Genomic DNA, 26,783 nt, shown 5'->3' on the forward strand with positions numbered 1-26,783 from the left:
TCTGATATGTAGGGCCAGATTTAATACTCACTTGAATATACAGTGAACCTGAGGCTCACTGTCAGCGGTACACAATTTAAGACACAGCAGGAGTGAGAAGAGTGTGTGCGTGTGAGAGAAAGGGACTGAGAAGAAAAGGAATGACAGAATGAAAGGAGAGTCTATTGGGCTGAGAGAACCCAGAAAGGATCTTCCTCTCCAATAAAAACAAATTAAGTATGAATTAAAAAATGAATGGCTTAAAAGGACAACAGTACAATGTGAAATATTCAAAAGGATAGCATTCTTTGAAGCATTTAGTAAGTGTATTCATAGTTCATATACATATTGACAGGTTTCTAATACAGCATGTTTTCAATATCATACTTGTTTTCTTTCAGTTCAACATTTTTTTTACAAGTACAATAATAAAAAATGATAGACAACACCACGTACGACTCACTTGTTTAGTTTATGGCAACGCTTCTTTTAAATGCATTTAGCATATCTTGATCCATATCTTAAGTTTCATTGAGAAATGAACCTATTAAAGTACTCAGGATAAACTGACTCCTCGATCCACAGTAAAGGTGGGTACTCCCAGTGCCAGTCATTCCAAAAACCCTCTAGATTCCAAAAGGTTTTGGTAATGCTCGTTAGTCACATTTGGCTGACAAAATTCGATCTTTTCACATAAAACCCCACACATATACTGAACAAGGTCCACCACAACGTCAACACTTGGTTTACCTGTCAAGTGACGTCTTCTCCCAATCAACATGGTCAAAGATGGCAGGCATGCATTAGTCAATATTGTGATCTCCTCCTGTCAGGGTTCAATTGTTCTCTCAGCACATTATGAATATTTTGTTTGAAAAATAAGATCATGTCCATTCAATTTTCATGACTACTATCTGTACCGTAAAAACCCCAAGGATGAAAAATAAGAACACTTTTCAAAGGACCAAAAATGGACACTCAAATCCACATTTTCACACACATTCACTCTTATACATACGCACTTTGAAAGGCAACAAATGTCCATTCTCCAAGGCAACAATGTCTTTGTGGCAACTCGGCCTTGACATTCCAAATTATGTCATTCTGGCACCTCCCTCTCCAGGAATGATAAAATATCCGATGTTTGATAAATGTTGACAAAATATAAATGGAGATACATCCATTTCAGTAAATACTGATGCAGATACAAAATAATAACTAAAATAATGATTATGAAGGTTATGATAAAATACTACATGAAGTAGATACATTGCCTCTCCTTTCTTTCCAACTATAATGTCAACTTTTCAACCCAAACGCTCTCTTACAGTTCTCTGGGTGGGTAGTTCCCAATACTCTGATTCATAACATTTGGACAAAAAAACATGATAGATAAAATGACTAAAGCCATGATGGAAAGAAGAGTTTGAGGGTATTTCCAGAAATGCAAAGTTAGCCTAGAGAGGCTATTTGTTTCTTTTAAGAGGAAGTTCCTTTCTGTTCCGTCACTCGCAATGTCTCGTTCTGTCCCACCTTGGTCTTCCTTTTTAGTCTTCCTCAACGTTGCTTTGATCTGTTTTTCTTTTTAAAGGAAGGAGTTTTTCTTTTTCTTAAATGTTTTAAAGTTAATTCCTGTTCAGAAATGTTAAAATCCTCTTTTTTCTCCGGCATCATAGTCCACCCGTCAAAAGATGCACGTCCCATCCTGTTTAGGGCTGTTTGTTTCTCTGACAATCCTCATCGTCTAAGCATACCTAGGAAAGGATACAAAAAGCAAGTGTGTATTGACACCAGGGATTACACAACCCTGTGTGTGGTGGATACAGTTGGCATTTCCAAATCTATGATGAGCAGAATACTTTAAAAAACATTTTTTTACTTTATGTTACCTTGAAGCTTATGGTATAAACAAAAATAATAAGCAGCCCTGGGCTAATAAATACTTGGCTTCATCTTTGACAGACACTTTTTTTGGTTTAACAATTTGAGGATAGTTTGGGGGGATATGAACACAAACAAATAGAACAGGGTGCTTAGTCTAATACCAAACAAATATTCGTCTTTTCAAATCCTTCAGAGTTGTAACATTCATTTTGGTGCCCTCTCGCACGGTCGCACCGCTGCCTTTTAAAAACTTACCGATCCTATACTCCTGCGTCTCTTCCTACTCAGTGTCTCTCTCAGCCTCTCTCAGACTGCTCAGGGTACACAGATTTAGCTGGCTGGCTGCTCTGGGGAAACTGCAGAATATAAGAGGGGGGAGGTGCAAAGGAGAGGAAGGTAATTCAAGTGGTAATTAGTTTCTTAACTATAGTGGCAGAATTTAGTTTCTTAATAACTAAAGTGGCAGAATTTAGTTTCTTAACTAGTGGCAGAATTTAGTTTCTTAACTAAAGTGGCAGAATTTAGTTTCTTAATAACTAAAGTGGCAGAATTTAGTTTCTAATAACTAAAGTGGCACATGAGATAAAGGAATTTTAAATATATTAACACAATGAAGAGTCACAAATATTTGGTTTCCCTAGGAATTATATAATAACCAACCTCTCCCTTTTTACCTTGTGCTTCGGACATCGTAGTGAAAAGTTATCTTCATTCAGAGAGCAGTCTGAGGAGGTGTGAAGGAAAAGTGATACAAATGACATAACCATCAACTCAGAAAATTATAACACTCAATATAATTGGGTACTATTGTTATAGTTACAGTAGGCAGCGGGAGGTAAGGTTTAGGGCACAGCATATGAGTAATGAGATATAACATTCGGTATTAAAGGAAATGCTTTGCTGCTCTTACCTGCATCCATGGCACACGGGTAGTGATATCTCAGTGTGCAGCCTTTGCTGTAACAGCCGAGGGTTGAGCCAACCATTTCACAATATGAGCAAACCTGAACACAGACAGACATAACATAGAGAATAACAGAAGAAAGTGCAAAAATCGATTAAAAACTTCAAACTGTGGACTTCTGAGAACTGCTTTAGGTATATTGAGCTGAAAGAATACCTATATATAGTAACCAATATCATTACATTGTATACTGTATAGACATCAACAACAACAAAAAGATTACTCACTGTGTCTCTGGCACCATCTAGTGCCTCCTGTAGGCCATACAGTCTTCCATTGACCAGGTAAACCCCACTGGTCCAGACCATGCATGCCTCATGCACCCACAGCTCCTCTGGGTCCATAGGCATCTGAGGAAGTTGGGCCAGCTGTGCCAAAGGTCCAAGGGAGTCTAAGGTTGGGGGAGGAGGCTGGAATGGCAATGAGGCTTTGCTGTTGGATGGCACCATTCTTGGGGAATTCTCACTGGATTTCTGTCTCCTTTTAAATCTCGGGTGCAACGTCAGCTTTCTGTGTTGCGGCCTTTGTTGAGTGTCTTCTGTCTGCTGTTGCTGGCATGGTTGGTTTTGCTGACTGTAAGTGGGCTCATTCTGAAGTTCAGGTTGTTTCCTTAGCTCAGTAATTGGTTTTAACTCTGGAGGCATGTCCCACTTAAGAACTGTTGTCTTGTTGGTGGTGGTTTTAGCAAGTTTGCTGGGCAGATAAAGCATCTCCCCTCCACCTGCTGGAGAGGCAGTGCCAACAGCAGTGGCAGGGGAAGTTGCATTTGTCTCTTGACTGAACATGTAATCACTATAAGTTGAGGACTTGATAGTTGGCACATCTTGCAGTTCACGGCCCTGGGTGGTCAACACATTTGAAATGGTGTCTAGATTTTGCACATTTCTACTCATCCCAGTAGTTACAAGACTCTGTCGTATCTGGGGTTGATTCTTGGGAAGCCTTGTAGCATATTCAGGAGGGTAGTAAGGTCCATAGAGATCCCCAAGGTTTTTGTAATTGGCCCATTTCTGGCACAGGCAGCAGAGAAGACGGCCAGAATGAATGGATTCAGTAATCACAGGGCCTGGTAGAAGGTACTCAGATGAAGGTAGAACCTTTCCTGCCTGGAGGGCAGAGTCTACATCCTCCAGTTCCCTCTTCTCTTTGACCCTCTCAATTTCTCCGTCTCTCCTAGGCAGTTGAGACAAAAGAGCTGAGGTCAAAAGAGCTTCAATACCACTACTGCTTGCTTTCCCTCCAACTGCTCCACGCTCTCCCTTCATCTTTTCCTCTTCACCATTCACAATTGTGCACACGGCTCCTATCTCAGCTACTTTCCTCTCCACATGTATGTATGGAGCAAAGGCACACTTGCTATTATCAGGAAAAACTCTGCTGTTATCAAAATGTTCCCCTGCTCTTGTAGCCGCTTCCAGGTCATCTTTGGCCGCCGCTGCTGCTACTCCTCTTCTCCTCCTCCTCTGCCTGCCTCTTGATCCCACTACCTCACTCTCGTCTTTCACCCCCCCTTGTTTCTGGCAGACTGATTTCACCTCCGTCTCTGGCTGAGTGTCCTCACTTTCAGCATCCACTTTTACTGCTTGGGTCAAGACTGGTGGAATCTCAGGAGGAGTCATTTTCTGATCAGTCGGGGGAGTGACTGATCGGGCAGAGGCTGTAGTGCTAGGGCTTGGGGCTACCTGTGGACTAACAGTTGCAGGAGATTGAATGGGTGGGCCAGACAGAGCACTTGGGCTCGCATTCTGTGACTGGGCCTGGGTGGCTTGAGCACGTTTTTGCTTATTCACACTTCCAACAGGCCTTCCCTTCTTCTTGCCTGATGGGAAATAGCCTTTGGGTACAGAATTGTCTGATTGTTTGGAATCTTGTGGTGACCCTGTCATTGCCAAAGATGACCTTGGAGAAGTTTGATGTGGCTGTCTTAGTAAGTGCCCTTGAGCCTGACTGTGGTGTGGTGGGGTGGTTCCATAATAGTCACTGCTACTGTAATCATCAAATCCAATCCCAGTTTCTTCAAGTTTTTGTCTCAGAAGGTTAGCCGCAGATTGTTCACCTTTTCGAGTCTCAAGTTGCTGGTAAGTATTAGTGAAATGTTGAATATCAGACAAGGCAGATGAAGAAGGTGGGGGGGAGCCCTGTACTGGACAAGGTAGTGGTGGAGGTGGGGGTAAGGGCCCTAATAAGGTGAAGTCAGCGGGTATCTCTTTATCTCTATCACCAGTACTAGATGCTGCAGTCCCTAACCCAAAGTCAAAGTCTGGCTGCAAAGGTCTTGTAACAGTTCCTGTGGTGCCACGTTTAAGAACTTGTGATGTCTGGTGAGGATCACAGGGGTATGCGGTGGGAGGTAACGGTCCAGTCTCATCAACCCCTCTGTAGGGCATAATGTCACTTAATGAGAGACTTTCATCTAGATAAGGTAAACATTCCTCTTCGTCCTGTGTGTCAGTAAACTGTGACATTTCAGTGTGAGAAAATCCAGCAAAATCATTTGAGTCAACATCGGTATGGCCGCTGTTAGTAGATTTCTTCACATTTGGTGTAATTTTCTGAACAATAGCCTCCAGTTTCAAACCTCTCCCTTTTCTTGGAGGCAGACTCTTTTTACCCTGAACAGGTGAGGAGGATTGTGAATAAGTGCTTTGTCCAGGTGTGGGACAAGGAGTATTAGGCGAACCAAGTGTAGTTATATCTGAACTGGATGAGTCATCATCATTTTGGAGGCTGGATTCAGAGTAGGTCAAAGGTGAGTGATATGAACTAGGGGCACTCCTTTGCTGTGATACATCCTGATGCTGCCTCTTGGCTGGGATAGGGGAAATGAAAGATCGAACTCTCCTCCTCAACATTAATGGATTAGTGTCCCCAAAACCCCCAGTTTTATTTGGTCGATGGCTCTGCGGCATCACGGAATTGACATTGCCACCAATACTGTGACCAACTGTTTTCATGGAATTAGGTGTAGGATGGAGTGATTTAAAGATTTCTTCTGTAACCACTTGGGAAACAGGTGATTCAAGAATGTTGGAGACTGGTGGAGCTGTTGGAACCAATTGGGGGGCAACAGACCCAAGAGGAGCAGCAGGAGGTGGCTGTTGACTTCTCTGGTAAGGGTCCCCCTCCAACATCCCTTCACTCTCTCTACCAGAGTGTGTTGACTCCCACATTTTCATGTCATAGTAAGTGTTCTGATGAGGAACTTGCTGTTTAGCGAACGGTTGGCGATTGTGCAAAATGTCAGTTGGAGACTGCATTCTTTGTCTCTGCTCTGAATGACTGAGTTTATGTCTACCTGGAGAAGTACTGGACTGCATCATATCCTTGGTGGGTCTATTAATGGTAGCTGCCCAATCAAGTCTGTCATCCAAGTCATGAGCATGGAGGTGAGTATACATTTGTAATTTGTTTGCGGATTGTGGGTTTTGTAATTGAACTTGGGGTGAGTGGTAGGGATTGTGAAAATGGGGGTTACGTGGCATCATATTGCCCTCTCTTGTATCACCAAACCTGGAACCAGGAAAGCCACTGGCATGCCCTGTAGATAAATCTACACCATGTGGGTATGACTGACGTCTTGGTGGTGGAGACAGAGGGTTGGTGGTAGAGGGATAGTGAGAGGTTTGCTGCAGATGTTGAGAGGGCATGGTGGTGGTCAAATCAATCTTACCTCTTCTAAGAGGCTCTGAATTCATAACCACAGATGGGTGTAAAGCCTTGTTATGATGCTCAACATCAGTTTCCTTGGTTGTAAGACCACTATGATGGACAGCCTCTGCAGTCTCCTTTAATGCTACCTTCACTCCAACCTCTTTTTTATCTCCCATCTCCCTACTGTTCACTAGATCATTTGTTGATGGCAGTTGGATTACAGAGGCACCAATTGGACTTTTTCCCCGCTCTCTTTCACGTTTCCCATCCCTTTCTGGTGTACTGCGGCGATTGGGACAAACATCACATATGACAGAGCGGCGCTCTTTAGATGGAGGTAAAAGGGAGGACGTCAACATTTGAGACTCAATTTGACCTATGGTTCCAACACTGCCCGCTAGCGTCTCTGTTTCCTGCAATAGGAGTTCCTGTACAGCTGATGATGAGCTGGGCAGACCTGAAGGGGGTTTCCTGTGAGGTAATGAGTAGTCTGCTAAATTGATGTGTTTTGGTGGAGGTCCAGACAAAAACTCTGTAGACTGTGGCATATGGGTCGGGTGACGCTGTGGTGTTGCCATTTTATTTTTCTCTGAAGAAGCACTGTGAGATCCCTTAGTATCTACTCCTTCAGACCTCAAAGAGGGTTGAGGTGATTCTGGTACAAAATCAGATCCAGGCCCCATGCGCTGATTTGGTTGAAGAGGCTTTCCAGGGCTTGTCATTCGGGAGGGGTGGGAAGTGACCTCTCCAACTCCAGTTTGGGTTCTCATACTTTCAGCCATGCCATAAGGATGCCTGGTTTGGTACTGTTGCCGAGTCATATTTTGAGCCTGGAGATGGGCAGTTAGTGCCTGTTCAGATCGCCCATAGCGCCGGTCTAAGTGATAACCCTGTAGAACCTCCTGCAAGAGGCTTGGAAATGGATGCTGGAGTTGAGAATTATCATCATGTCCTCTTGCTCCCGATCCTTCTCTTCTCCTCACTGATCCCTCAATTGTAGTACCTGCGACATCCTTGGTGTGTTCAGGCCCATAATTGAACTTTGGCTGATGGAAGCCTTGATACCTTGAATTTGATCCAGTTACACTCCCTGGACTAGGTCTCCCCCTATTCTTCAAACCCATGGCAGCACCATGTGGTGCCTCTTGGTAACCATATTTTTGAGGACCTGAGGGGGGATGATTTTGAGGGACAGACCGCCCAAAGTTAGATTTCTGGGGAACTTCATGATGAGAGGAATATACACTCAAATCCATTCCTTCCTCCCCATTATGACGACTAGACTCTCTAAAGAAGCTGTCTGAATGTTTCTCCTCTATGCAGTTGTCTTGTGCATATGTAGCTTTTTCTGGATTATTTACCTCACAACGGGTTGACACGATAACACCCACTCCACCAGCATTTGGCTGTTCCTCAATATTTTGATCTAGATTGGAGTTGTCCAAATCTCGTGTCTTACATCGTTTTCCGTCCTTCTCATCACCCTTTTTGTTACGCAAGGAAGATCGATCCAATTTATTTTCTTTGTCCTGCCCATCTTGTCGCATGTGTCCCTCTCGGGTCTGCTCTCCATGGGTGCCTTTTTCAATTTTTTCAACCATCCGTCCACTTTCATCTTTAATTCCTTCATATTTAATTTCCCTTGTTTTCCTAAGCCCATTTTTAGTATTAACATCAGTGGCACCAGGCTCAGAAACACAGTTTGGGTGGAACTGAGGAGCAGGAGAGGGAATGGGGCATGAGGGAGTAGAGGAAACAGGAGGGCGAGAATGTACGCTTGGACCAGGCTCAGCAGATTGAGGAGCAGAGGAGGGAGATGACAATGAAGGTGTCCGGGTTTCAGTTGTCTTTCTTTCAGAAACATCTGATGGATTCAGAGATTGTTTTGTAGAAGATTCCGTTAACATCATCTTCCCTTGTGAACCCTGATGACTCTTTCCAGTATGGGATTGGTTTTTACTGGAACCCATGGACATTTGACTCTGAGAGGGAGGATAGTAGCCAGTTGGTTCCGATCCACTGCTTGCGACACTCATCTGCCGCATTCTAGATTTTTCCCGCTCAGAAATCTGCTCATTGCGTTCCTCTTTGGCCCTTGATGATACTCTTTCGGACACCAGAAAGGAATCATCATCACCTCCAGCCTCAGAGCTAGCACCCTCACCACCACCTATCCCACTGCTTGAGGCAGCACTGACACTTCGACTCCTTGGTTGAGTAGAGGGAATGGCTTGTAATGCCTGCAGCATTTGACTTTGTCCATCTTTCCCCCTTCTATGTGACATTAATGTGTCAGTGAGAAGCATATGTTGCACTGTATTGGGTAAATTCGCTACCTGTGATGTCAACGCATTTAGACTGTTCAAGCCAGGATCTTGCATGAGTTTGTCAAGAGGAGAAGATGAATAGACAGACGAGGATGACCCTTCTTCATGTGATCCTTTTCCTGTACCTGCAGCCATTCTGCTTCGGTTTGAGACTAAGTGACCACCTCCAGCGCTTGTATTCAGACCAGTAGCTTTGTTACTGCCACAACTACTGATGCTGCTGTTGGAGTTGGGTGTGGGACTCAACTGAGGCATAGTCTGCAATAACCGACCACGGCAACTACGAGGATTTGAGGGAGGGGGATTTGATGGAACATGTGGGGGACATAAAGGGTTTCCATGACCTTCTGAGACACCCATCAACGGGGAAGGTGAGGAGCTACAACTGGGAGACTGCACTGCAGAGGCAGCTGGAGAGGGGTTAGATATAGGGCTGAAGTTTTGGCTAATCTGGCCCTGTTGGGGTTGAGAATGCATTGGCGATTTGGCTATTTCTTGACACGGTTGTTGAGGCATTCCGGGATTGGTGGATTGGTGATGTTTAGAGTATACAGAACCTGGTGGAGGGGCATGATGCTGCATTTTGAGAGAGTTGTCGTAACCTATTCCTAAATTGTGCTGAGAATTGCGGTGCTGGAGGGTGGCTTGTTTGTGGAGTGGATGAGTTTGTGGGGAGTATGAGGGATAACTTGAAGAGTGGTAGCTCTTTGCAACATTCTCCAGTGATCCAACATTGTTTGTTGTAGCTGAACTTGAAATTGAGTTTGAATTAGAGTTCATATTAGAAGAGTTGTTGACTTTAGGTTCAAATCCACCACCACTGCTGGCCCCATCATGATATCTCTGTGGTGGGGAGCTGTACATTCCTGATGACCCTGTGGATGCACTACCCTGTGGGGAGTAGTGTGAGAACTGTGGAGGCATTCTGTGTCCAGAGATGGGATAAGTCCTATGCTGCTGTCCATGTTGCAGAGCTTGATGGGCGGGGTAATTCTGTCCATGTTGTCGGAGCTGTATCTGAGGCCCTGATGCTGGCTGCATTGCAGGGTTCTGACCCATTTTGTACTGATGGGAGGGGGAAAATGCTCCAGCACCACTGCTGCCACTGCTACTACCACCTGAGCCGGCCGTCGAACCATAGTCTAAAGGATAGGGAGACATCATCCCGGAGGACAATCCGGAGCTAGTTCCAGCTTGTCTGTACTGCTGAGGTATATGTCCATCCATATTTGAGTACCCAAAACCTGCCCCATATGCCATACCTCCTCTTCTATGTCTGTCCTTTCCACCCATTGCAAAATAATAATCCATTGTTTCCTTTTGGTAAGGGTTGCTACTACTGCCACTGTGAATATTACCGTGTGATGATTCCCCAGCTCTGTTTCTTGCATCATAAGCAAGCATATGGCCAGCCTGACCAGGGTGGTGGTGCCCTCGATGGAGTAGGTGTCGACTGTGACTTTGAGGGTTTGGAGGTGTTTGCTGTTGCATCCCAGTATAGTCATCTGTCATCCTTGGGGATATCTGGGGATCTGTTGACTGTGGTGGGTAAGAGGAGCCACCTCCACCCCTACTAGTAAATCCAGGAGGAAGAGCTGGAGGTACTGGACTGTTGGGGAAATTCTGCATGTTTTGATGGATTTTTATGAATTGTTTGAGGGAATATTTTTTGTTCCGTAATGGCAGTTACTGTGTCAGATGACTTTGTAGGCTTGCAGTTCAATTATGGTGGAGAGTCCAACAAAGTCCAGCAGAGTTGAAACAAGTGACTTTATCACAAATGTTATCACACTTGTAGCAGCAATTGAAAATGAAGCAAATACTGAGGGTTGAGCAGAAAATAACCAGTAATTTTCAATTAGATGCAACTAAAGAACTTCTGAAATCTGCTGTTGTAGAGTATCTCCATTATAGTTGTAATAGTTGGAGAGCTGAGTTCAGATTACAACTAAATATCCGTTTTGTTGTACTAAATGTAGTAGCGATTTCAATGTTAAAAGTTTTGTTGTACTAAATGTAGTAGCGATTTCAATGTTAAAAGTTTTGTTGTACTAAATATAGTAGCGATTTCAATGTTAAAATGATATGATACAGATGTTGCAGTTTGGCACTAAATGTGAAAACATCAAGAGAGACAACAGCACTTGAAATAATAGGCCTCAAAAGTCCTTTCCACTGTATAAGAGCACAGGCAAACAGAGTTAAGATAAAACTGCAGTGGGATTCAATGGTGTCCCATGTGCAAAAACTTTTCACGAGTAACTGAGTCACTGCCTTTTAGAATGCTGGACTGCCATCGCAGAAATGATTCACTTCTGGCAGGAACTATGTGAAACAATAATGCTTCCCTTATGTAGGTTTGCATGTATGTGGCTAGTTCCTGTGTAGAAACACCTTAGAAATGCTAGCCAATGCTTTCATCCAATAAATGTCTCAAACCAAAAGGGGGAAAAATCCACTGACATTTGTGTTCTTGTTGAGATTAATACTTTTTGAAATTCTCATTTTTTCTCATTCCCTTAGACTTTTTGACGTATGTAGTTGGATTGTAGAAAAGTCTTTGGTCCCCAGTTTCCCCAACTTTAGTTCTTCTTCACCAGTGTTTATCTTGGTGCTCTTCTATATCTCCAACATGTTTCTGTCTTACCTTATTTTCTTTTTCTTTCAATCATTATTCAAATTGACCGTCTCCCATACCAATGTCCAAAAGTAAGGTTTCCATTTAATCAGCTTCTTCTTGTTTTTCTTTTGCAGTTTCTCTCCAGTATTTCCATCCATGTGAGTCCATCTCTCTTCACTTGTTTACAGGAGCCCTGCGGAAATCTGAAAGAACAGAAAAAGAAACAAAAATAACTGTCTGTGTGCCACAACGACCACATAGTCTATACTGTACATAGGATATTACATCCAAAAATGCTGTGTGGGTTTTTGCTGACAAAGTAAGTACAGTGGGTTTGTTGTTAACCATTGCATAACCCATTACTCTTTCTCACTGTGTTCCTTAACATATGCCACATGTTCTATTTTAGTATTGTACTAACTGTAGGTCTTACTGTAGAAATAGTCACATATAATCTGCAATACAATGAATCAGGTGTCAACGTGTCTAACTTCATACTGTAATTACACTATAGGCCCACCTGCCCATGTAACTACCATGTAAATAATTACACAGGTATTAGGGCACTTGTGTGTGTCAACTGCCACTGCTGTGTATGTTCAATTCTTGATAACGCATGTAACTCGAACATCCACGGAATTGCACAAAAACGAAAGGCACTAGAGTAGAAGGTAAATCCATATGAGTTAAATAATCTTTTGACCGCATCCCTTTGAATTTAAACAAAACTTTCCATACATGTTTGCCCATGGAATAAGTGGTCATAAAGTGACTTTTTGGACCTGAATGCTAAAACATTCAGGAGACAGAGATGCTCAAAGTTGACCCATTTTCCATACCCCACCACACCAAGAGACATTAGGTTAGGGACGATACCAGTATCGCGATACTAACACGTTGTTAGTAACACTAACACGGCAAGGGAAAAAAACAAAGTGGATTTAACTTATTGAGGAAAACAGCCCTGGTTTTGCAATATTGCGATACTGGTATCGTCCCGGCCCTATGAGACATCCTTGTCTTTATCACCGGAAATGATAAACGGTTGAGTTTGATATCATTTTAAAAGCTTACAAACAGGGTTGTCAAAATATTGTATAATTTCTTGTAGAAAACAAACTAAATTAATTATTATTTGTTGTTGCTTAGACCCTACTTTACATCATCTGAAGTTTGTGTGTTGTGTGTGGTTGAGACACAACATGCTAGAAATGTAACTCATAGAATGACTTGTCCCTTCAAACTACTGCAATTTAACTGGTACACCATTGAAATTTAAATTAGTACTTCTAATTACTACCACAAAGATGGCCGCCGGTCCACCCACCGTCAAATGTTAATAGAATAGACATGACCAGTTAAGTTATCTATATTTCAATAGGTTTCCTATGGAGGATTGACAGTGTTATTTAAACCAATTTATATTCCCCTTCAAGTCAACATTCTCTAATGTGTGGACCTCCAACCATGTTTGTTGTACCATTTGAAAGTATACATTTTTGTTTTTTTATACATTTATCAGCCAAAACATAACACCCACCCTGTATTCAAGAACATGTTGTGTCTCAACAGATGGTGGGCACAACACCAAAACCTCAGATGATAATTAGATAAATCAATCAATTATAAAACAGTTTGTCAACCCTGTTTGTAAGCTTTTAAATATCAAATCTCAAACATTTATCGTTTCCAGTGAAAGAAAAATAGGTCAACTTTGACCACATTTAATCACATTTTATTTAACCTTTATTTACCTTTGACCACATTTATCTCTTGAATGTTTTGGCATTCAGGTTTAAAAAGTCACTTTCTGAGCACTTCTACAATTGGCAAATATGTATGAAAGGTTTCGTTCAAATCAAAAGAGGTGCTTACAAAAAGTGATGGAATTCAAATGTATTTACCCAGAGGCCTAGCAGCATGAAGTCAAAACAGTGGCACAATAATGTCAAGATCACAATGAATCCATGTAGGCCTACATGGATTGTACATGATTACAAATAATCTTATAAAGCTGTGGTAAACCAGCCATGTGGTTTCTTATCACCCCACTAAATTAATTAAACAGGTAGGTATAGCTCAACTTAAATGTATTTAACAGCTTTCTAAAGCATTAAATCAACAGGGACTCTAATTATGGGGTGATGCAGCTTTGATGGGGTCATCATTCATGAGGATGTGACACGTCTATTGTCTGTTTTAGACACACTGTAAAGTGCTTAATTGACCAATTGCTTGCAGCCAACTTCTGCAGTCTTTTGTAAAAGTGTAATTTGTATAGCCACGGCCTTGAACCTTAGTCACTGTAATAGCCATCTACCACTCGGTACTCTACCCTGCAACTTAGAGACTGCTGCCCTATGTACAGTCATTGAACACTGGTCACGTTAATAATGTTAACATACTATTTTACCCACTTTATATGTACAGTGCCTTCAGAAAGTATTCACACCCTTTGACTTTTTCCACATTTTGTTGTGTTACAGACTGAATTTAAAATGGATCCAATTTAGATTTTGTGTTACTGATCTACACACAATTACCCATAATGTCAAAGTGCAATTTTGTTTGTAGAGATTTTTTACAAATTAATTAAAAATGAAAAGCTGTAATGTCTTGAGTCAATAACTATTCAACCCTTTTGTTATGGCAAGCCTAATTAAGTGTGCAGTCACATTATGAGTTGCATGGACTCACTATGTGCAATAATACTGTTTAATTAACATGATTTTTTTTATGCCTACCTCATCTCTGTACCCCACACATACAGATAATTGTAAGGTCCCTCAGTCTAGCAGCACATTTCAAATAAAGATTTAACCACAAAGACTGAGGTTTTCTAATGCCTCGCAAAGAATACAAATATTCCAAGACCTGCATCCTATTTGCAGTAGGGCACTAAAGTAAAACCGCAAAAAATGTGGCAAAGAAATTTACTTACTGAATACAAAATGATGTTCGGGGCAAATCTAAAACAACACATCACTGAGTACCACTCTCCATATTTTCAAGCATAGTGGTGGTGGCTGCATCATGTTGTGGGTATGCTTGTCATTGGCAAGGACTAGGGAGTTTGTTGGGGGTCTAAAAATAAATGGAATTGAGCTACGCACAGGTAAAATCCTAGAAGAAAACCTGGTTCAGTCTGCTTTCCAACAGACACTGGGAGACAAATTCACCTTTCAGCAGGACAATAACCTAAAACACAAGGCCAAATATACACTGGAGTTGCTTACCAAGACAACATTGAATGTTCCTGAGTGCCCAAGTCGCAGTTTTGACTTAAATCGACTTGAAAATATATGGCAAGACTTGTAAATGGTTGTCTAGCAATGATCAACAACCAACTTGACAAAGCTTGAATAATTTTTTAAAGAATAATGTGCAAATATTGTACAATCCAGGTGTGCAAAGCTCTTAGAGACATACGTAGAAAGAGTCACAGCTGTAATCGCTGCCAAAGGTGGTTCTAACATGTATTGATTCAGGGGTGTGAATACTTACGTAATGTAAATAATGTATTTCATTTTCAATACATTTGAAAAAAATTCTAAAAACATGTTTTCACTTTGTCATTATATGTTAAGTGTGTGTAGATGGCTGTAACAACTAAATGTGGAATAAGTAACAACTAAATGTGAAATAAATCAAGGGGTATGAATAGTTCCTGAAGGATCTGTATATACTGTATTCTAGTCATGGCTCATCTTATAACTACTGCTGTACACACCTTTTCTATTCATATACTGTCTTTACACACCATTATATATACACAGTTGAAGTCGGAAGTTTACAAACACTTAGGTTGGAGTCATTAAAACCTGTTTTTCAACCACTCCACAAATGTCTTGTTAACAAACTATAGTTTTGGCAAGTCAGTTAGGGCATCTACTTTGTGCATGACAAGTAATTTTTCTAACAATTGTTTACAGACAGATTATTTCACTGTATCACAATTCCAGTGGGTCAGAAGTTCACATACACAAGTTAACTGTGCCATTAACCTTTCTAGGACACACGTTCCGCTAGCGGAACCCCTGACAACATTCCGCTGAAAAGGCAGCGCGGGAAATTCAAAAATATTTTTTAGAAATATGTAACTTTCACACATTAACAAGTCCAATACAGCAAATGAAAGATAAACATCTTGTTAATCTACCCATTGTGTTCGATTTAAAAAATGTTTTATAGCGAAAACACAACATATGATTATGTTAGATCACCGCCAAGTCCAAAAAACACACAGCCATTTTCCCATCAAAAGATAGGAGTCGGGCCTCCCGGGTGGCGCAGTGGTCTAGGGCACTGCATCGCAGTGCTAACTGCGCCACCAGAGTCTCTGGGTTCGCGCCCAGGCTCTGTCGCAGCTGGCCGCGACCGGGAGGTCCGTGGGGCGACGCACAATTGGCATAGCGTCGTCCGGGGTAGGGAGGGTTTGGCCGGTAGGGATATCCTTGTCTCATCACGCTCCAGCGACTCCTGTGGCGGGCCGGGCGCAGTGCTTGCCAACCAAGGGGGCCAGGTACACGGTGTTTCCTCCGACACATTGGTGCGGCTGGCTTCCGGGTTGGAGGCGCGCTGTGTTAAGAAGCAGTACGGCTGGTTGGGTTGTGCTTCGGAGGACGCATGGCTTTCGACCTTCGTCTCTCCCGAGCCCGTACGGGAGTTGTAGCGATGAGACAAGGTAGTAATTACTAGCGATTGGATACCACGAAAATTGGGGAGAAAAATGGGATAAATTTTTTTTTTTTTAAAGATAGGAGTCACAAAAAGCAGAAATAGAGATAAAATTAACCTTTGATGATCTTCATCAGATGACACTCATAGGACATCATGTTACACAATACATGTATGTTTTGTTCGATAATGTGCATATTTATATCAAAAAATCTCAGTTTACATTGGCGCCATGTTCAGAAATGCCTCAAATATCCGGAGAAATTGCAGAGCCACATCAAATAACAGAAATACTCATCATAAACTTTGATGAAAGATACATGTTTTACATAGAATTAAAGATACACTTGTTCTTAATGCAACCGCTGTGTCAGATTTCAAAAAAACTTTACAGAAAAAGCACACCATGCAATAATCTGAGACGGCGCTCAGATAGAAATAACATTTCTCCGCTATGTTGCAGTCAAAAGAAATACGAAATGACATCATAAATATTCCCTTACCTTTGATGATCTTCATCAGAATGCACTCCCAGGAATCCTAGTTCCACAATAAATTGTTGTTTTGTTCGATAATGTCCATTATTTATGTCCAAGTAGCTACTTTCGTTAGCACGTTTAGTACACATATCCAAACGCTCGCGCAGATCCAGGCAAACGTTGGACAAAAACTTAAAAAAGTTATATTACAGGTCGAATAAACTTGTCAAACTAAGTAGAGAATCAATCTTTAGGATGTTGTTATCATAAATATTCAATAACGTTCCAACCGGAGAATTCCTTTGTGTCTATAGAAGTAATGGAACGAAAGTCAATATCATGTGGAATGCGCGTGACCAGGACCTGGCACTCTGCCAGACCACTGACTCAAACAGCTCCCATCCGGCCCCACATCACAGTAGAAGCTTCATTCAATGTTCTACAGACTGTTGACATCTAGTGGAAGGCGTAGGAAGTGCAAACAGATCCATATCCCACTGGGCTTTCAATAGGCGATGAGTTGAAAATCGACCAGCCTCAGAATTCTCACTTCCTGTTTGGATTTTTTCTCAGGTTTTTGCCTGCCATATGAGTTCTGTTATACTCACAGACATCGGGGCGGCAGCGTAGCCTAGTGGTTAGAGCGTTGGACTAGTAACCGGAAGGTTGCAAGTTCAAATCCCCGAGTTGACAAGGTACAAATCTGTCGTTCTGCCCCTGAACAGGCAGTTAACCCACTGTTCCTAGGCCGTCATTGAAAATAAGAATTTGTTCTTAACTGACTTGCCTAGTTAAATAAAGGTAAAAAAAAAAAAAAAAAAAAAAAAAAAAAAAAAATTCAACCCGTTTTAGAAACTTTAGAGTGTTTTATATCCAATAGTAATAATAATATGCATATATTAGCATCTGGGACAGAGTAGGAGGCAGTTCACTCTGGGCACGCTATTCATCCAAAGTGAAAATGCTGCCCCCTATGCCTAAAAAGTTAAACAGCTTGGAAAAATCCAGAAAATTATGTCATGGCTTTAGAAGCTTCTGTTAGGCTAATTGAAAACATTTGAGTCAATTGGAGGTGTACCTGTGGATGTATTTTAAGGCCTACCTTCAAACTCAATGCCTCTTTCTATGACATAATGGGAAAATCAAAAGAAATCAGCCAAGACCTCAAACTATTGTTGACTTCCACAAGTCTGGTTCATCCTTGGGATCAATTTCCAAATACCTGAAGGTACCATGTTCATCTGTACAAACAATAGTATGCAAGTATAAATACCATGGGACCACACAGCCGTCATACCGCTCAGGAAGGAGACACGTTCTGACTCCTAGAGATGAACGTACTTTGGTGCGAAAAGTGCAAATCAATCCCAGAACAACAGCAAAGGACCTTGTAAAGATGTTGGAGGAAACAGGTACAAAAGTATCTATATCCACAGTAAAACGAGTTCTATATCGACATAACCTGAATGGCCGCTCAGCAAGGAAGAAGCCACTGCTCCAAAACCACAATAAAAAAGCCAGACTACGGTTTGAAACTGCACATGGGGACAAAGATCGTACTTTTTAGAGAAATGTCCTCTGGTCTGAAGAAACAAAAATAGAACTGTTTGGCCATAATGACCATCGTTATGTTTGGAGGAAAAAGGGGGATGCAAGCCGAAGAACACCATCCCAACCATGAAGCACAGGGGTGGCAGCATCATGTTGTGGGGTTGCTTTGCTACAGGAGGGACTGGTGCACTTCACAAAATAGATGGTATCATGAGGCAAGAAAGTTATGTGGATATATTGAAGCAACATCTCAAGACATCAGTCAGGAAGTTAAAAGTTAGTTGCAAATGGGTCTTCCAAATGGACAATGACCCCAAGCATACTTCCAAAGTTGTGGCAAAATGGCTTAAGGACAACAAAGTCAAGGTATTGGAGTGGCCATCACAAAGCCCTGACCTCAGTCCTATAGAAAATGTGTGGGCAGAACTGAAAAGGCGTGTGCGGGCAAGGAGGCCTACAAACCTGACTCAGTTACGCCAGCTCTGTCAGGAGGAATGGGTCAAAATTCACCCAATGTATTGTGGGAAGCTTGTGGAAGGCTACCTGAAACATTTGACCCAAGTTAAACAATTTAAAGGCAATGCTACCAAATACTAATTGAGTGTATGTAAACTTCTGACCCACTGGGAATGTGATGACTGAAATAAAAGCTGAAATAAATCGTTCTCTCTACTATTATTCTGACATTTCACATTCTTAAAATAAAGTGGTGATCCTAACTGACAGGGAATTATTACTAGGATTAAAATGTCAGGAATTGTGAAAAACTGAGTTTAAATGTATTTGGCTAAGGTGTATATCATGTTCTAACTTCAACTGTGTATATATATATGCGCTGGAAACGGCAGATTTTTTAATGGAATATCTACATACAGAGGCCCATTATCAGCAACCATCACTCCTGTGTTCCAATGGCACGTTGTGTTAGCTAATCAAAGTATAGCATTTTAAAAGGCTAATTGATCATTAGAAAACCCTTTGCAATTATGTTAGCACAGCTGAAAACTGTGGAGCTGATTAAAGAAGCAATAGAACTGGCCTTCTTTAGACTAGTTCAGTATCTGGAGCATCAGCATTTGTGGGATCGATTACAGGCTCAAAATGGCCAGAAACAAAGAACTTTCTTCTGAAACTCGGCTATCTATTCTTGTTCTGAGAAATTAAGGCTATTCCATGCGAGAAATTGCCAAGAAACTGAAGATCTCGTACAACGCTGTGCACTACTCCCTTCACAGAACAGCAAAAGGTCTGCAAGGCTGTAATTGCTGCAAATGGAGGATTCTTTGACAAAAGCAAAGTTTGAAGGACACAATTATTGTTTCCCATGCTTGTTCAATGAACCATAAACTATTAATGACCTGGCCCGGGTATCCTGGAAGGATATTGACCTCATCCCGTCAGTAGAGGATGCCTGGTTTCTTTTTTTAAATGCCTTCCTCACCCTCTTAAATAAGCATGCCCCATTCAAGAAATGTAGAACCAGGAACAGATATAGCCCTTAGATCTCTCCAGACCTGACTGCCCTTAATCAACACAAAAACATCCTGTGGCGTTCTGCATTAGTATTGAACAGCCCCCGTGAAATGCAACTTTTTAGGGAAGTTAGAAACCAATATACACAGGCAGTTGGAAAAGCCAAGGCTAGCTTTTTCAAGCAGAAATTTGCTTCCTGCAACACAAACTCAAAAAAGTTCTGGGACATTGTAATTTTATTTTACTGTTATTTTACCAGGTAAGTTGACTGAGAACACGTTCTCATTTGCAGCAACGACCTGGGGAGTAGTTACAGGGGAGAGGAGGGGGATGAATGAGCCAATTGTAAACTGGGGATTATTAGGTGACCATGATGGTTTGAGGGCCAGATTGGGAATTTAGCCAGGACACCGGGGTTAACACAAAGTCCATGGAGAATAAGAGCACCTCCTCCCAGCTGCCCACTGCACTGAGGATAGGAAACTCTGTCACCACCGATAAATCCACTATAATTGAGAATTTCAATAAGCATTTTTCTACAGCTGGCCATGCTTTCCACCTGCCCACCCCTACCCCGGTCAACAGTACTGCACCCACCACAGCAACTCGCCCAAGCCTTCCCCATTTCTCCTTCTCCCAAATACAGTCAGCTGATGTTCTGAAAGGGCTGCAAAATCTGGTCCCCTGCAAATCAGCCGGGCTAGACAATCTCGACCCTTTCTTTCGAAAATGATCTGCCGAAATTGTTACCCCTATTATTCAGAGCTGGTCATGGGTGCACCTCAGCCACGCTCAAAGTTCTAAATGATCTTAACCGCCATCGATAAGAAACAATACTGTGCAGCTGTATTCATGGACCTGGCCAAGGCTTTCGACTCTGTCAATCACCACATCCTCATCGGCAGACTCAACAGCCTTGGTTTTTCAATTGATTGCTTCGCCTGGTTCACCAACTACTTCTCCGACAGAGTTCAGTGTGTCAAATCTGAGGGCCTGTTTTTCGGGCCTCTGGCAGTCTCTATGGGGGTGCCACAGGGTTCAATTCTTGGGCCGACTCTCTTCTCTGTATACATCAATGATGTCGCTCTTGCTGCTGGTGAGTCTCTGATCCACCTCTACGCAGACGACACCATTCTGTATACTTCTGGCCCTTCTTTGGACACTGTGTTAACAACCCTCCAGACGAGCTTCAATGCCATACAACTCTCCATCCGTGGCCTCCAACTGCTCTTAAATACAAGTAAAACTAAATGCATGCTCTTCAACCGATCGCTGCCTGCACCTGCCCGCCCGTCCAGCATCACTACTCTGGACGGTTCTGACTTAGAATATGTGGACAACTACAAATACCTAGGTGTCTGGTTAGACTGTAAACTCTCCTTCCAGACTCACATAAAACGTATCCAATCCAAAGTTAAATCTAGAATTTCGCAACAAAGCATCCTTCACTCATGCTGCCAAACATACCCTCGTAAAACTGACCATCTTACCGATCCTCGACTTTGGCGATGTCATTTACAAAATAGGCTCCAACACCCTACTCAACAAATTGGATGCAGTCTATCACAGTGCCATCTGTTTTGTCACCAAAGCCCCATATACTACCCACCACTGCGACCTGTACGCTCTCGTTGGCTGGCCCTCGCTTCATACTCGTCGCCAAACCCACTGGCTCCATGTCATCTACAAGACCCTGCTAGGTAAAGTCCCGCCTAATCTCTGCTCACCATAGCTGCACCCACCCGTAGCACGTGTTCCAGCAGGTATATCTCACTTGTCACCCCCAAAGCCAATTCCTCCTTTGGTCGCCTCTCCTTCCAGTTCTCTGCTGCCAATGACTGGAACGAACTACAAAAATCTCTGAAACTGGAAACACTTATCTCTCTCACTAGCTTTATGCACCAGCTGTCAGAGCAGCTCACAGATCACTGCACCTGTACATAGCCCATCTATAAATAGCCCAAACAAGTACCTCTTCCCCTACTGTATTTATTTATTTATTTTGCTCCCCAGTATTTCTACTTTGCACACTCATCTACTGTCAAATCTACCATTCCAGTGTTTTAATTGCTATATTGTATTTACTTCGCCACCATGGCCTATTTATTGCCTTTACCTCCCGTAGCTCATCTCATTTGCTCACATTGTATATAGAATAATTTTTCTACTGTATGTTTGTTTTACTCCATTTGTAACTCTTTGTTGTTATATGTGTCGAACTGCTTTGCTTTATCTTGGCAAGGTCGCAGTTGTAAATGAGAACTTGTTCTCAACTTGCCTACCTGGTTAAATAAAGGTGAAATACATTTTTACAAATTAAAAAATAAATGCACATGCACCTGTGGAACGGCCGTTAAGACACTAACAGCTTACAGACGGTAGGCAATTAAGGTCACAGTTATGAACATTTAGGACACTAAAGAGGCCTTTCTACTGACACTGAAAAACACCAAAAGAAAGATGCCCAGGGTCCCTGCTCATCTGCGTGAATGTGCCTTAGGCATGCTGCAAGGAGGCATGAGGACTGCAGATGTGGCCAGGGCAATAAATTGCCGTCCTCGCAGTGGCAGATCCCGTGTAACAACACCTGCATAGGATCGGTACATCCGAACATCACACCTGCGGGACAGGTACAGGATGGCAACAACAACTGCCCGAGTTACACCAGGAACGCACAATTCCTCCATCAGTGCTCAGACTGTCCACAATAGGCTGAGAGAGGCTGGACTGAGGGCTTGTAGGCCTGTTGAAGGCAGGTCCTCACCAGACATCACCGGCAACAACGTTGCCTATGAGCACAAACCCACCGTCGCTGGACCAGACAGGACTGAAAAAAAGTGCTCTTCTCTGACGAGTCACGGTTTTGTCTCACCAGGGGTGATGGTCGGATTCGCATTTATCGTCGAAGGAATGAGCGTTACACCGAGGCCTGTACTCTGGAGCATGATCGATTTGGAGATGGAGGGTCTGTCATGGTCTGGGGCGGTGTGTCACAGCATCATTAGACTGAGCTTGTTGTCATTGCAGGCAATCTCAACGTTATCCGTTACAGGAAAGACATCCTCCTCCCTCATGTGGTACCCTTCCTGCAGGCTTATTCTGACATGACCCTCCAGCATGACAATGCCACCAGCCATACTGCTCGTTCTGTGAGTGATTTCCTACAAGACAGGAATGTCAGTGTTCTGCTATGGCCAGCGAAGAGCCCGGATCTCAATCCCATTGAGCACGTCTGGGACCTGTTGGATCGGAGAGTGAAGGCTAGGGCCATTCCCCCCCCAGAGATGTCTGGGAACTTGCAAGTGCCTTGGTGGAAGAGAGGGGTAACATTTCACAGAAAGAACTGGCAAATCTGGTGCAGTCCATGAGGAGAAGATGCACTGCAGTACCTAATGCAGCTGGTAGCCACACCAGATAATGACTGTTACTTTTGATTTTGATCCCCCCTGTTCAAGGACACATTATTCCATTTCTGTTAGTCACATGTCTGTGGAACTTGTTGAGTTAATGTCTCAGTTGTTGCATCTTGTTATGTTCATACAAATATTTACACATGTTAAGTTTGCTGAAAATAAACGGAGCTGACAGTGAGAGGACGTTTCTTTTTTTTGCTGAGTTTATGTGCAGTATGAGTCATGAAATAACACATATGGAATCATGTAGTAACCAAAAAAGTGTTAAACAAATCCAAATCTTTTTTATATGAGATTCTTCAAAGTAGCCACCCTTTGCCTTGATGACAGCTTTGCACACTCTTGGCATTCTCTCAACCAGCTACATGAGGTAGTCACCTGGGATGCATTTCAATTAACAGGTGTGCCTTGTTAAAAGTCTGTGGAATTTCTTTTCTTCTTAAAGCATTTGAGTCAATCAGTTGTGTTGTGACAAGGTAGGGGTGGTACACAGAAGACAGCCCTATTTGGTAAAATACCAAGTCCATATTATGGCAAGAACAGCTCAAATAAGCAAAAAGAAACGACAATCCATCATTACCTTTAGACATGAAGGTCAGTCAATACAGAAAATTTCAAGAACTTTGAAAGTTTCTTCAAGTGCAGTCGCAAAAACCATCAAGCGCTATGATGAAACTGGCTCTCATGAGGACCGCCACAGGAAAGGAAGACCCAGAGTTACCTCTGCTGCAGAGGACAAGTTCATTAGAGTTACCAGTCTCAGAAATTGCGGCCCAAATAAATGCTTCACAGAGTTCAAGTAACCATCCCATCTGGTTTGTGCTTAGTGGGACTATCATTTGTTTTCCAACAGGACAATGACCATACACACCTCCAGGCTGTGTAAGGGTTAATTGACCAAGAAGGAGAGTGATGGAGTGCTGCATCAGATGACCAGGCCTCCACAATCACCCGACCTCAACCCAATTGAGATGGTTTGGGATGAGTTGGACCGCAGAGTGAAGGAAAAGCAGCCGACAAGTGCTCAGCATATGTGGAAACTCCTACAAGACTGTTGGGAAAGCATTCCAGGTGAAGCTGGTTGAGAGAATGCCAAGAGTATGCAAAGCTGACATCAAGGCAAAGGTTGGCTACTTTGAAGAATCTAAAATATATTTTGATTTGTTGAACACTTTTTTGGTTACTACATGATTCCATGTGTTATTTCATAGTTTAGATGTCTTCACTATTATTCTACAATGTACAAAATAGTAAAAAATAAACAAAAACCCTTGAATGAGTAGGTGTCCAAACTTTGACTGGTACTGTATATGTATTTATATTCCATTCTCTGACATAGCTCCTTCTGATATTTCTGAATTTCTTTATTTGTGTTTTTCTAGATTTTGTGTGCATTTAGTTTTTTTACTGCTATGTATTACTCCACTTCTGGATTTCTCTGCACCTGCAAATCTGTTTACATGACGAATAATCTTTGATTTGAATGATAATTGGCAGGTTTCAATCGTGACAGGTGAAACAAGTGATATCGTTACACATTTGGTCAGTTTCGTTTTCCAAATGTGTATACTACTAAATCCAATAGCCTAATTCTTTGGGGTTGAATACTTTTGGACTACTAAATCCAGTAGCCTAATTCTTTGGGGTTGAATACTTTTGGACCAATATTACTCCGTTTTACTGACTGTAATTAAAATGTTGATGATGGTGACGTGATAATAAATTCATTATGGTATAAAATGTGACAGTTTATGAAGAAACAGCCTATTCGATTACAGACCAATGAAGCTTTTATTGACACCACAGTGCTGTCACACCAGGTGTTAAACGTAACCACTGGCCTCACGCACTGTAAACAAGTTGTCTGTAGAGTTATAGACCAGGACAGAAGTAGGTTGATGAACCACGTCTTCTACCAAACCAATGCCATGGCACATAGCTAGATATTATGATGTAGCTAGCTAGCTAGAAAAAAACTGTGGCTAGTGAATAACATTGAATAGGATGCAAAATGTTTAATATCAGCTAGCCATTTGAGCACACCCTGTATTTTATTTAGTTAGCTACGTTAGTTGCAGCGCGAGCAGCTCCTAGAATCTAGATAGTAGTTTCATGTTGACGTTAGTTCTAGCTAATATTAGGTAACTAGCACGTTTAACGTTAGCTTCATGCATCACAATTAGTGGGTGCTGCTGGACTAGCTAGGCTGTCCTATAGAAACCCCATTTGCGTCATTGCAAATTCTGTTTGAGTTATTTTGTTGCAATTTAGCTACGTTAGCTATCCTGATAAATTAGATGTGCACAACGAACACAATTAGCTAGCAATGTTAGCTACCTGGTCTGTCCAATAATCATAATAGGACGGGATGGCAAGCAACTTACAAAAAGAGGGTGATTAGGTGCAGATGTTAGAAATACAGCAGTGGTAGGTGGGTAAGCATATATAACACTGAATAAAGCTGATGCTGCTGCAGACAATCTCCCCCCCACTAAATGCTGAGAAAAACATGACAGAGACACTCTTTCAATGCATACGTTACCTGGGAACGCTTAAGGCCCCTCGAAGAGTAAAAGGTTGTTTTTTGACACTCCCGCTGCTCTGGCAGGAAACCCCGGTCTTGAGTCGACTGCTCCGCCGCTTTTCCCTCACCCTTTGTCGTCTTGACAACCCCGACCAGCGGCGGCGAGTCGGGGGCCCCGTCACAATCAAATCCCGGGCCTTTCCTCCAATTTTCCCTTTCTTTTGTCCTCACCTCCACAAATTATGAGAGCACAATCGGGGTGCCTGTAGGTCCCGTAACCAGTGAGGTCCATACACCCCCTCCCCTCTTGTTCCCTCTCCTTTCCCTCTTTCACACACTGTTTAGGTGAAACCACCTAGCTCGAGCTCAAATTAAGCGTATTGCCAGTGTCACCGCACTAACTGTACAACTAATAACTATAAATCTCAAGTGCCTATTTCCATGATACGTACATCGTATAAAAGCATGCATCTATCCGTAGACCTATTCGTTTTCCTGTTACTGTTTTTTTTGCTACTGAAAGACCGCCTTGAAAATGCATACACTCATATTCCTGCACCCCCTCCCTCCTCTCTTCTCATCACATCCCTCCATCTCCCCTGCTTTCCCAATCTTTTCTACTTAATGATTTTTGTATTTATATATAAATATATATACATATATATTAACACTGAGCGCAAAATATTACTGTTTTAAATCACTGTATTTTGCTATCTTTGCTCTGGGATTGAGTCTTTCAATCAGTTTCTTTGTTCTTATTTCATCCAAGTGCATGATTACTGAATTCACTACAAAGGAACCCATAAAGAGACGTGACAGTGGTTGAAAGGTGTTAAGAAAATGGGTTTAATAAAGATACAGACAGCATACTGGTTGATGTGGTTATTTGCCTGGTCTTTAAAATATCTGATGTTTAGGGATAAAACCTGACATTCAGTAATTGTAGCCTACCTTAGCTACAGTACACTGACACCCAACACATAACATAAAACCCTTCTCAACTGACTCCTGACTCCTGACTTATGAAATGTCTAATTAAATGACCCTACTGCAAGGAATACCATGCACTGAAATTAAAGCAATGAAAGCCTAGGCTATCGAATAGCCTACCTGATTAGATTTATCACATTGTGGTTAGGAAACTATGTTATCATGTACAATAACAGAGGTTCTAAACAATATCGTTTCCCTATTTAATTTGTGTTGTCGCTGAGTGCTTATCTCCTCTCAAGCACAGGCAG

The 26,783-nt window shown here is 42.2% G+C and overlaps 1 protein-coding gene across 2 annotated transcripts; it reads right to left on the minus strand.

The window, feature by feature from the left end:
• On the minus strand, positions 1 to 26,116 carry LOC129826741 (transcription factor 20-like). 2 transcript variants are annotated; one of them, XM_055887792.1, is made up of 6 exons: positions 25,561 to 26,116; positions 3,055 to 11,628; positions 2,774 to 2,867; positions 2,538 to 2,587; positions 2,119 to 2,219; positions 1 to 1,733 (listed from the first exon to the last, which is right to left on the minus strand). In XM_055887792.1, the coding sequence occupies exons 2-5, from the start codon at positions 10,432 to 10,434 to the stop codon at positions 2,160 to 2,162; spliced, it is 7,584 nt and encodes a 2,527-aa protein (XP_055743767.1). In that variant the 5' UTR covers positions 10,435 to 11,628; positions 25,561 to 26,116; the 3' UTR covers positions 1 to 1,733; positions 2,119 to 2,159. The 2 variants fall into 2 exon arrangements, with proteins under 2 accessions (XP_055743767.1, XP_055743760.1); XM_055887785.1 differs by having other exon boundaries at positions 2,524 to 2,587.
• Positions 26,117 to 26,783: the final 667 nt, after the last annotated feature.

The sequence above is a fragment of the Salvelinus fontinalis genome, chromosome 2 (genome assembly GCF_029448725.1).
Source record: "Salvelinus fontinalis isolate EN_2023a chromosome 2, ASM2944872v1, whole genome shotgun sequence".
In the NCBI taxonomy this organism is placed as follows: domain Eukaryota; kingdom Metazoa; phylum Chordata; class Actinopteri; order Salmoniformes; family Salmonidae; genus Salvelinus; species Salvelinus fontinalis.

What these genes read in the sequence shown, in the direction of transcription:
- LOC129826741 (XM_055887785.1), bottom strand. Translation starts at nt 10,434, where the DNA reads ATGCAGAATTTCCCCAACAGTCCAGTACCTCCAGCTCTTCCTCCTGGA. An exon ending in TAGATGGTGCCAGAGACACA is followed by an intron (nt 2,868 to 3,054) that starts GTGAGTAATCTT and finishes GTCTGTGTTCAG; the next exon opens with GTTTGCTCATATTGTGAAAT. An exon ending in CCCGTGTGCCATGGATGCAG is followed by an intron (nt 2,588 to 2,773) that starts GTAAGAGCAGCA and finishes ACACCTCCTCAG; the next exon opens with ACTGCTCTCTGAATGAAGAT.